We start from the raw sequence: 12,362 nt of genomic DNA on the forward strand, positions 1-12,362 counted from the left end.
CCCGTCACTATAAAAGCCCTAGCGGGAGATCAGGCTAACAGCGCTGCCTTCCACCGTGGAGAGAAGAGACACGGACCTTGGAGAGGTGAGTTAGTGCGTGCGTGCGTGTAAAGGAGAGTTGCGGTCTTTTTCATGTTGATGCATGTGGGATGGATGTTGACAAAACCTTGTTCTTCATTGTGAGTGCTTCTGTTCATTACGTAGGAACTGAGTGGCGCACATAATACAATGCACAGCTTGTTTTCTTGAAATGTGGCAGTAGACTAATAGTCTACTAACACATTTCAAGAAAACAAGCTGTGCATTATTATAGATAGTGAAAATAAAGCAATTGCATTTTTAAAAAAAATGTATTTTTATGTTTTGCAAACGCACAGGCACAGATGCAATTATTGCATCTGTTCCTATGTGTGTTTGCAAAACATAAAAATACATTTAAAAATACTCTCTAAGGAGTAGGGTCGTTTTACAATAACATAATGCAACAGTGTGCACAATAGAATAGATCTGTTTTGTGTGCTGTGTGTGAACTGCAGTTTGAATGGTTTCTCAATGATGTAAACATTTAGCTGGTGCGCAAACACTGACATCATGTCTGTGTGAGACAGCTGTGAGTGTATTATAGTGCTTACTCATGGGTGTGGGCTCAGCTGCAGACCAATCAGTGGTCAGGACCACAACAACAACAACAACTGGATTACACATTAAAGGGATTCAAGATACGTGGCTGCAATCTAGGTTTTAAACACACATTTGCGACTAATGTTAAAAACATTCTGTTGAACTCGGGGTGTTTTTTTCATTTCACAGTACGGACAAAAACAACACTGGAGGGAAGACGTTTAAGATTTGCATTTGTATACAGATCTTTCTTCTCAAAGCACAAAGTTTATTTATGCAATGCAATATATTATTCAGTCATATTCCTTTTTGGAGCTACTTCAATAACAGTGACTGAATTTCAGTTTGATTTAGATAGCTTGGTAGGTAGGTAGGTAGGTAGGTAGGTAGGTAGGTACAGTAGGTAAGTAAGTAGATATATTCATTCATAGATTCATTCATTCATTCTGTGGACACTGCCATTGCCCTAGCTGATTTCCCAATGATATAGTTTCTAGTTTAAAACAGTTATTTTGATGCAAAATGTCCAACAAGCATTTCATGAGCCAACATCATCTCTCATTATGGAGAAATTGATGCCATTACAGATTAGAGCTATATGGTGTTTTACGTGCCACACATTTTTCGTTTTTAACAAGGTGTTATAACAAGTGACAATTCTTTTGAATTGACACAAAGGAAATTGTTGTTTTCCAAGGTTTTGTTTGGTCACAAAATCGAGTATTGATTAATGGTAGTCTCTCAAGCCAGACTCTCTCTTGGGAGTCTGTCTCGAGACTAGATTATTGGCGTCCTCTTCCAGAGGACATGGAAGAGATGGAAAAGGATGATCCGCTGGCGACCCCTAATGGGAAATAGTCGAAAAAAGAAGAAAAATAAGCGTTCAATGAAGCACTGTTACAGGGCTAGTGTTTAGTCTATTGCAATCCCTGAGTAAAATGAACCCTGACTGTAGCCGAATGTATAGCAGAGAGAAATCAACTCACTAATCAACCTAGAGCAGTCACAGGTCTCTGATCCTTATATAACAATGTTTTGCTTCATCAGAAAGGCTTTAACACAGAAGAAATCCTCTCATGCCGAGGTCAAGCACCCTGTGGAGAGAATGTCCTACTTTAGAGCTCTAGGAGTCTTTGTGAATATACTAGCTAACATTTGTCTTACCCCAGTGTCAGACTTAAATCATAAATGCTGGATTTGGTAGACTATTAAGCCAGTGCTCTGACACAGCAATCACAGTTGCCTTATCTCCTATCTGTACCATAGCCCAAAGAAGAGGCATCTTTAAAATGTGGTTGTATTTCAATCATGATTATAACTATTTTTGTTATTTCAATTGTTAGCAATTGAACATTAAGTTCACAATGGGATCCGAGTTTTGCTTTAAACGTTGTGTCAGTCAAAACCAAACTCACAATTTGTTGTTCTTGCATGTGCACGTGGTCAACATCTGGATTGGAACAGTGTTGCCTGGGTATGGCAGTGTATGCTAGCATTCTTTTCCTTGTGTAACCAAGACCCCTGCTGCTGAAATTAAGCAAAGAGCCAATACCAACTGATTCTGTCTATGCCTCTGTCCATCTCTTTCTCTGTGTTGGTTTCTATCTCTCCCTTGCTGTCTCTGTCAGCTAATATACATTTTAAAGATGCTTTGTTGGCATGACTGTCCAAAAAAATGAAATTGAGAACGGATGCGGGAAGAATAATTGATTGATTGAAAAGTGAGTAGGCTGATTTTATTTTAGCTGAAAAAACTTGAGTCATGTCACCCCCTGCTCTCTCTCTCAGTACTTCATTCTTTGCCCTCTATAAACTCTGTCTCTTTGTTCTCCAAGTTTACTAACTCCTGCCCTCTCTTCCACTCATTCTGTATTAGCACAATAAAAGGGCATTGAAGAAAACGTTTTGTGAATCCTCCAAAGGGTTGCTCCTAAATTTACCCTGCATGTTACAGTTCACTTTGTTCACACAGTTCACCTTGGTTTACCAGTTAACCGTCGCACAGGAGCTAACCTCATTGTACAAGCGGCTGCAGCCAATGCATCATCCTTGAACCACGAGCCATTTAGGACAGAATTGGGACATTTTCTTCCTGCCCAGCATGAGTTGAGTGCCACTGGCCCTAGGACAGCGGAAGGACACTGGGCTGGTCTTGTTTAAAGACCAAGCTGTACAGAACTTCAGAAGGAGGAGTCTTGTTTTGACAGCAAGGCCAGTAGAGTGATTAAGTAGCTGATGCCATTCTGAACCAACGGAACACTGTTTTAGCACAGGGAGCATTGTTCACAACATAAGGCTCACAGGTTCAGTGATGTGTGATGTTGCTCCGGATGAGATTACATTACAATAACATTTTCTAAACAGCTTAAAATGGGGCATTGGAAACTGGGACAGTGTGCAGTGGGAGGGCGCAGCTATCAAAATGCTATTAATAAATATTGAGCCACTGTCTTTGGCCATATGACACACTGGTTACATGAAAGTTGCAGTGAATTGTAAAACACTTATGTTTTAGTAGTGGAAACCTTTTCTAACTTCTGATAGGACGGATTCACACAGAATGCTGCTTCTTTAGTACGAATGTGCCAAGAAGTTAACTTGAACTGACGATAAGTATAGTACAAATTAGAGACAGACACAGCTGTGCAAAGCCCTCATTGGAGAAGTAGATATTGCTAGAAGTCAAAGAAAGAACTACCAGTTCTTTCATCAGCTAAGCCACAGTACAAGCTTTTTCCGCAAGATCATTTTGATCTCTTGTTTCCTATTGGTACGGCCTTTCTTAAACGAACAACAACAGTATAACTTTAAAAGATTAACTGTAGCTCCAAGGCTTACACATTTTGAGATCCCATGCATTGAGAGGATGATTTGATGAGGTAGTACAAATAATCAACAGAGATTGCAGTCACAAAGAGTCTGAGAGACACAGAGAGAGAGAAAGAGAGAGAGAGAGAGAGAGAGCAACAGAGAAAGAGAGACAGTCAGACCAACAGAGAAAGAGAAAGAGCGAGAGAGCGAATTGCATGACAAGCAGCTCTCTCCATTCCATTCCACACACAGGACAGAATGTGATCTAATCTGTCAGAAGACATCCTTTTATCACCCTTTTTTTCTGTCTGATGTTTTTCTACAGCGCCCCTCCTGGATTTAATTTTAGGGAAGTGATGTAAAGGCAAAGGGCCATCTGGTGTTTTTTGTTAATTTGTGCAATGCATAGTTGCACAAGCACAAGCATACTTTTGTCATCATGTGTTTGAATTTATGGGGCATGTAAAACCCATACCCCCCTCTCTCTCTCTCTCTCTCTCTCTCTCTCTCTCTCTCTCTCTCTCTCTCTCTCTCTCTCTCTCTCTCTCTCTCTCTCTCTCTCTCTCTCTCTCTCTCTCTCTCTCTCTCTCTCTCTCTCTCTCTCTCTCTCTCTCTCTCTCTCTCTCTCTCTCTCTCTCTCTCTCTCTCTCTCTCTCTCTCTCTCTCTCTCTCGTTTTTTTTATTACGGATGTTATTCATCACCCCCTCTAGTGGAGACATGGTAACATTACAACAACAGCACGGTCAAGAGGTTGAAAGGGATGAGCTCACACTAGTCACGCATAGCCAGACGATGAGAGATCTGCACCTGCTAACACATCTGGAGGAATCGAAATGTATTGAATGGGCTTGGACGGTGGAGAACAAACCTACTGTACGCCCACTGCTTTGAAAACCAATCCTGATACCGTCCCATTCCCATTATGAAGGCCAGACCAACCTAAAGTCTTTGCTTTGTTTCCTGCAATGCTGTTTTTTAATCTCTGGATTGTTTCCACACAGTTTTAGCCCATTCATTGAATATAGATGTCACCAGATGTATCAGTAGGCGGACATCTCTGATCGTCTGGCTAAGCTCACACAGATGAGATGATACATCATATAGCATATTTTCCTCCACAATTCTGTGCTTATGTATGGTTTACAAGGAAGCGCGCATGTATGTGTGCGTGCGTGCACGCGCGTGTGTGTGTGTGTCCAGGTTGGGTAATTTCTCTCTGGCAAACTTTATTAGATATTTCTACGCATGTATAATTTACACAACATAATGGGTGATGGTTTGTGTGCTTATGATTGTGTATATGTGTGTATACAATGCATTTGCTTTCCCCTTTACTTACGTCTCTGTGTTTCTCAGCTTTCCATTTATCTGCATTGCCTGCTGGCCCCGATCTAGTCAGAGAGGATGCTGATGATGATGATGATGATGAAGAAGAAGACGACAGTGAAGTCTCTGGCTGTGGTGGCCCTGACTCTGGCCTCTGTCAACTGTATCCTGCCTCCCTCTAAAGAAGACCTCAACCGTAAGTTCTAGGGCAGGGGTCTTCAACAGGGGGTCCGGGACCCCTAGGAGATCCTCAGAGTTACTACAGGGGGTCCGCCAAATCTTTGTGTGAGAACATTAGCCGAAAATAGCAGATCTACCTGCTCACAACGCCCTATTTCCCTAGAGATGGTGTAGAGGAAAAAAGAGCAGACCAAGTACAGAGGCAACAGTCAATTTGATTAAATATTGAGGGTTTACAAACTGTCTGAAAATTCACATTTGCATGAATAATAGAAAAGATGTGTAAACAAAACAAACATTAATTTTCAAAATACTGATGATAGTGCTGTCAAACTAATCTATGAAGCTATGAAATTAATGAAAACGTTAAGTGCAACACAATTTTATACAATGTAGTAGGGGGCCCCTGCTTCATCTCTCTCTCAGATAAGGGGTCATTGGCCTGAAAAACATTGAAGACCCCTGTTCTAGGGCACACAGTAAAATCTGGAAGTGCACAATTAAGGACTAGTTAGACTTGGAAAACCTGTGGTACCTGAGAGGTCCCCAATGGACCAGTGTTGGGAACCACTGGTTTAGGGGTAACGGGTCGCTGGGGAATACAGGCACTCAGGACATTAGTGTATTTAGCTCCATCTCTGCATGTTCTCCTTCTATGGAAATCTGTTGTGAGGGATTTCTTAGGATTTCTTATTTTACTTAACTTACTTTTACCCCATTACGCCGGCTGGCGCATAGGGCAGCAACAAAGTTTCTTTGGCCATCTTCTCTATGGTCCCCCAGCTCTGATGGTGGTGCTGGAGCTCCTTCTCTTATCGTCCTACGCCATGTCATTTTAGGCCTCCCTTTCTTTCTTTTGCCTTCTGGGGTCCAGTAATGCGACTCTTGGATCGCATTGATGTCCATTCTGAGGACATGGCCAATCCAGGTCCACCTGCGTAGAAGTTTATATACAGGATTTTGCACAGGCATGATGTGTGGAAAGTGGATTATTTAGGACACACTAATAAAAACAACACACACACATACGCACACACAGCACAGACATAACCTGCTGTATATCCCAATTTCCTTTCTCCGCAGAGATCTCTCAGCTGGGTGAGAAGTATCTGGACAAGCAGATAGAGAACGCCATCAATGGAGTGAAGGAGATGAAGAACGTCATGGAGAAGTCCTCTGAGGACCACAAGAAGTTCCTCGAAGACCTGGAGAAGACCAAGCTAAAGAAGGAGGTACAGTACATGTCTCCAGAGGAAAGGAGAGAAGAGGAGAGAGATTAGTTAGAAACCTAATCACCAACGACAGGCTCGCTGTACATCATCTACTCGCTATTACACAGCTACTTACAGATGACATCAGTAATTTAACACAAAATACAGATTTTTATTATTTGCTTACAAGTGTCTGCAAAAAGAGAACCAAGTATGCAACAAACCAGAGTGATTAACTATGGTACCTTCTCTCTCTCTCTCATCCTCTGTGCAGGAGGCGATGCGTAAGGCTCAGCAGATGGAGTCCAAGCTGGAGCAGGAGGAGGAGGTGTGCAATGAGACCATGCAGGCTCTATGGGAGGAGTGTAAGCCCTGCCTGAAGAACACCTGCATCAAATATTACTCCAGAACCTGCAGCAGTGGCGCTGGACTGGTGGGACGTCAGGTCAGGACAAACACAAACACGCACGCACGCACGCACGCACACCATACTCTTGATATTTTCTTAATTGTAACCCTAAACATCTTTCTTTCTCTTTCCAAGTTATTATGCCGCGCATATTTGATGCCAAACCTTATTTGTCCTAAACCGTTTCTTTTTTGTTATTTTAAAAACATTTTAAAGTGAAAATAGACAATCTACAAGCTCAAAATGGGTTGTGTTCCGATTTTTTACCACTTTCAACCTGGTATCCCTATTTTGGAAAGTTTTAAAAGTTTTCATATTAATCAAAAAGTTTTAAAAATGTGGCACCGGTTGGGCTCTAATTGGTTAGTTGCAACGTTCATCAGACAGAGCTGCCATTATCTTTTCCTCACAAACACCTTACACCACATCGTTCTACCACATAAGGCTTTATTAGTATAATCTCGACCTTTCTGCACAGTGGCCTCAATAGAATGGAATGCTCTCTTTCCTGCACGCAAAACAAAGCTAACACTGCACAAAGGCAGTGTTATTTTATAGTGTTATGTTTGCAACATATTTAGCACAGGAAAAGACGATTACTGTATATGGCTGTGGCTCAGCAGGTAGAGTGGCCGCTTGAGAACCGGAATGTTCTCAGTTCGATCCCTGGCTCTTCCTGGCTTTGTGTCAAAGTGTCCTTGAGCAAGACGCTGATCCCCTAACTGCCCTCGATGCGGGTGGTATCTTGCATGGTTGCCTCCGCCATTAGTGTGTGAATGGGTGAATGTAATGCACATTGTAATGTGCTTTGGATAAAGGTGCAATAAAAATGCAGACCATTTACCACACATTCATTTATTAATTCAGTAATCACTCTCTCCCCTTTATCATTTTTATGCATGATAAAGATGCAAAAATTACAACTGCGTAAATACTGATCCATTATCTCCTGCCTTTGCCTCCTCTCCTCTCCAGCTGGAGGAGGTGTTGAACAGGACATCTCCATTCTCTATCTGGGTGAACGGGGAGAACATAGACGTGTTGGAGAGAGAGGGCCAGAGACAGACTGAACAGTTCCACAACCTGGAGGACAAATACTCTGTAGTGGCTGACAGTGTGGACAGCATCTTCCTGGACAGTATGAAGGTGATGGACGTCTTTCTGTTCCTAGTAGAATAAAAATGATCAGAGATTTGGTGACATTTCAAAATGTGGTTATGGAAGAGAGATTTGGTGATAATCTATACACCCGTTTCAGCCCAGGATTATTTTGACGTTTTCAGCACCCTCTGAGTCTGATGGACAAATTAGCAGAAAGCGTGACACATACAGTACACAGTAGCCCAGACACACAAACAGCCTCAATACAATAGTTTTGTACTCACATTTTACACAACTGCACATCATCTGGTGGAGATCACATGATAATGCATTAAATTAAATAAAGGTTTAGAACATCTTGATCAGCTCTCTTATGTATGCGTTTAAATGCAAACCTGTACACACACGCATTCTCATTATTTGTTTAACCATAAACTCAATCAAACGCTGGATGAATAATAGGTCTGCCTCTCGGTGTGTCTTTCACTGTCTCTCTCAGGTGTTCGACCACATGCGGACCATTCACCCTCCTACAGGTATGTTCCCCGGTCCGTTCCGCATGCCCATGAGCCTGTGGGGGCTGGATAGGCCTGTCCGCGTGGCCCGCTCCCCACTGCAGGAGCCACACTCTGGCTTCCAGAGCCTCTTCTTCCCCATGATGGGCATGGCCAGGAACCTGTTTGGCTCAATGATGGACATGGACGAAGAAATGGAAGCGCCCACCAATGAAGGTATATTTTTGTAATGTCTATACTTGGTCCCCCCTTTTCCCCTAAACCAAATCTCTTCACAGAAAATCGAGGTTGTAGATCTGTTATTTGCCAAATATTCACCTATTTTGCCACTCCCAGAATAGGGATGCTAGGGTTCATGTGGTTAAAAAGTTATATCATTTTTTGTGTGTGTCTTGAATATCAGACGGCAGTGTGAACGAGGATGTGGTGATCACCAGGCCTTTTGGCGGCGGCAAGATGACGTGCCGGGAGATACGCCGCAACTCAGCTGGCTGCATCAAGCTCCGCAATGAATGCCAGAAATGCAAAGAAATCCAACATATCGGTGCGATGATTTTCCTGTGCATTTTCTTCATTTCTGAACAGAAAAGCAATTTTCACTACTTTTGTGACACTATTGTATGACGAAGTATGGCATTAAATTAAAAAATATAAAAAGTAAGTAGTAAGCAACAATATGTTGGCCAAATACTTTTAAACAACGTATAGTCTTTGTATATCAACATTAAAAAAACAATAACTTGTATTAGTACCCTTATGTTAATACCCGTAATGGTCTCGGTGTGTCCCTCCAAGAAACCTCTAAAGGCACTTGTTGTCCGCTGATTGGGTTAGCCTGTGCTTTGTTCTTGACGGCAGAGCAAACCCTAGCAACTCTGCTTCCCGTTATGTAAGCCAATTTATGACAACAGGTAAATGGATGTCATAACTTAAGCACCGTTCCATCCTCGTGTTCTGGAAAGCAGACCCCCTATTTTGAATGGAGGTGGGGTGATGGAATTGTCACTAATACCATTAGGGCCAGCTCCAACAAGATTCTTTTTTTATTTTACCATCTCAACATTTTAGTTGTCGTTTTGTCTTTCTGCCTGGAGCAAGGCTTTGTTGAGTTTGTCAGGACGGCAAGGCAAAGCAGGAAATATTTGAATAGTGATATAATAAACTGGATTTGCACAGAACCTTTTTTAGAGAGTTTACAAAGTCCCTCAACACTCAAATAAAGGGATGAAAGATGAAAAGATGAAAGAGAGCATGGCATTAAACACCGATCTTAAGACGACCTCTAACAGGTTAATATAATTTATTTTCATTACCAACACACAGGATTAGCACCCACAATACAGTATGTAGGAATCCAGTTAGGAGGATGTTAATGATTTGTAAGAGCAGGGAATACTTTCCACACGGTGGATATCTCATCTTGGACTGAAGCTCTTGACAATATGAAGAGATTTCTATTGTGTCTCTTTACCCCAGATTGTTCAGGCAGGAACCCCCTGGAGGGGCCCCTGAAGGAGCAGCTGGAGGAGGCTCTGGCCATGGCTGAACGCTTCACCCAGGAGTACACCACAATGTTGAGGAGGTTTGAGGAAGAGATGCTCAACACCTCCTCTATCCTTGACTTGTTCAACAGGCAGTTTGGCTGGGTGTCAGCATTGGCCAACGACACCAAGACCAAGGATGGCATGTTTCACATTGAGACGGTACGCTGACTGTCACTCTGCCCGCAATGACTCATCTGACACATGGTGCTAAACTATGTACACCCTACATGTTGTTTTAAAATGTATTTTTATTGGATGGATTAGAATGCACAGTGCGTGAGAGTGCTTAATTTCTCACTAGGCGCCTGCCTAGGTTGGTGCCTGCGTTTGCCTGTTGGACGGCCATCTGGCAGGCCCTCTATGTGTGGGTCAGCCTCTCTCTCATTTGTTGTCTTCCTAGCTTGAGAGATGGAAAATACATGGCAGGCTGGTGTGAATGGTGCCAGGCAGGAACTAACAACTTGAGGGATGCGGCGCCCTGCTGGCTCAGCCAGTTGGAGCGCACGCGGGCCGGGCGCAGACCCAGCCGTGACACATCTTCTATTTGTCTCCGCCTGACACGGCCCTCTTTCACTAGCCTCTTTTATGTTGTCCCGACGCTGTCCAATTCAATAGAAATGCCTCAAACCTAATTTTGTCTCTTCCTACAGAGACAAAATTATTCTACCCCCAACAACAAAACATGGAGGTGTGCATACTGCATAGTCTAACCACATGGCTGTTTCAGCCCAAGTTTGTTTTGGAGTTTTCAGCATTCTCTGGTGGACAAATTTGCAGACAATGACCGAAACAACCTAATAGGGTCCATTTGGATCCATATTTACACTCTCAGATCCAAGTTAACAATGAGGGGTTTACATAGGTACCAGCAGATTTTAATTAGTCTAATACAGCACTGAATCGGCTCTGGTCTATATAACGTTAAACATGAGCTGAGATCAGAGATACTTAGTGTGTATACACTGACAGACTACTAAACGTCTCCCTTCCCCGTCCGCTACATGCAGGTTCTTTCCAGGGACACCGAGGAGAAGAATGGTGAGGCACAGACTCCAGGGGAGACCAATGTGTCCGTGAAGCTCTTTGACTCTCCTCCCATGACCCTCACCGTGCCTGGAGACATCCCCTGGTCCGACCCCAAGTTCTCCGAGGTGGTGGCCCAGGAGGCTCTCGACCGCTACAAAGAGACCTCCATGTGAGTGTCCCTCTGGGCGGACACACGTTCTGATGCAACGTCCCATTAAGCCTCAGTTATACTTAGACGGGCATCGGTGTGTGCAACCAAGTATAGATCAGGCATAAGGCATTAGTGACATTTCAGACTTGTTGTATCCGTAATTGCATGTCAGTTGAGAGAAGCAAACGTTTTCTGTTAATCAACCATCTAATGCCATTTCTAGGTGCTACCGTTTCAATCAAGATCAAGTCTTACAACAATGCTATGACAATGGACATGGCATCTACTATTGTTTGAGGTCACTGTGTGCGTGTACTGTATGAATAGAAAAATCCAATTAATTTGTATTTCTTTTCTCCCCCTCTGTAGAGTGGTCAAGTAAAGCCAGCAGATAACCTGCTCCGCAGCCTGCTGACAATAGAATGTCTCGGATGAATCCAAGTCTTGAACGCCTGAACAACGCCTAAACCCACCTGAATGCCCTGTGGCAAACCCTTAAAACCCACAGCACACCTCAAGTCCCACAGCACACCATGAAACTCCTGCAGCAAATTCTGGGATTCTGTTGGAAATCGTTAACCAGAGCTCACCTAGATACTGGATGGTCTCTCAGCTCTACTGTATGGTCTACTGAACAGTCTTTGCAAAAATGACATTTCAACTACAAATTTTCAATTTGTTACACCTTGTCCTGCTGGAAGATAAATATGTAGTCCTACTTCACATTGAGACATGTAGCCCCGCTAAGCACATTGACCCTTTGTAGACAAATAAATGAAGATCCTTTAGGTGAACATTCTAGATAACATTCTACTGTAAATCAGGGTAATTCATACTAAATCCTCATCCTGCTGCCTATCTTTGTTAGGTCTCCTTGGAAAAGGACATTCTTAATCTCAATGGGACTTAACTGGTTAAATCAAGGCAAAAATAGAACCAGCTTGTGTACCAGAGTTCCCGAAATCATCTTTGACATCAAAACCACTTTTCGTGCATTACTTGCGAATGGAATAAAATTGTCTTGTTGCAAAGATGCAAACGGGAAAGTAAACTATTCTAGTTACCACTTTTGTTGATCATCACACGGATCTGTGTAAGTACTAAATTGAGCATTTCCCCAAGAAATCTTGACATGTCAGTGTATTGATGTGATGTAAAATTAGCTTGCTGTTTTTAGAGACTAGAAGGTTGAGGAAGCATTTGCTCATATATAAAAGACATTTCTGTAGTTGTTCTCAGCGTCAGCATTGCTTTGAATCCTTCTGTATCGACAGTCTAGCAATGAAACGATGCATAGTGATTAAATCCTGCTAAAATCTATGCCTGTGTGTGTGCGATCTATTGACAAATAGCAACTAGTATTCTCCGTAATGGATATTATGTAGATGGAAAGACACCCATGAACCTCTATACATCTGATGTTTCTCTCACTGAAAAGATTTGTTTTTTTACTTCACGATTTACAC

At 42.6% G+C, this 12,362-nt stretch overlaps 1 protein-coding gene across 1 annotated transcript; it reads left to right on the forward strand.

The window, feature by feature from the left end:
- Positions 1 to 12,216, forward strand: clu (clusterin). The gene is made up of 10 exons (XM_084082414.1): positions 1 to 85; positions 4,790 to 4,955; positions 6,023 to 6,171; positions 6,425 to 6,595; positions 7,535 to 7,705; positions 8,160 to 8,391; positions 8,579 to 8,719; positions 9,652 to 9,878; positions 10,727 to 10,914; positions 11,266 to 12,216. Exons 2-10 carry the CDS (start codon positions 4,838 to 4,840, stop codon positions 11,276 to 11,278), a joined length of 1,410 nt encoding a protein of 469 aa, XP_083938540.1. The 5' UTR covers positions 1 to 85; positions 4,790 to 4,837; the 3' UTR covers positions 11,279 to 12,216.
- Positions 12,217 to 12,362: the final 146 nt, after the last annotated feature.

The sequence above is a fragment of the Gymnoscopelus microlampas genome, assembly GCF_963454915.1.
Source record: "Gymnoscopelus microlampas genome assembly, chromosome: 16".
Taxonomy (NCBI): domain Eukaryota; kingdom Metazoa; phylum Chordata; class Actinopteri; order Myctophiformes; family Myctophidae; genus Gymnoscopelus; species Gymnoscopelus microlampas.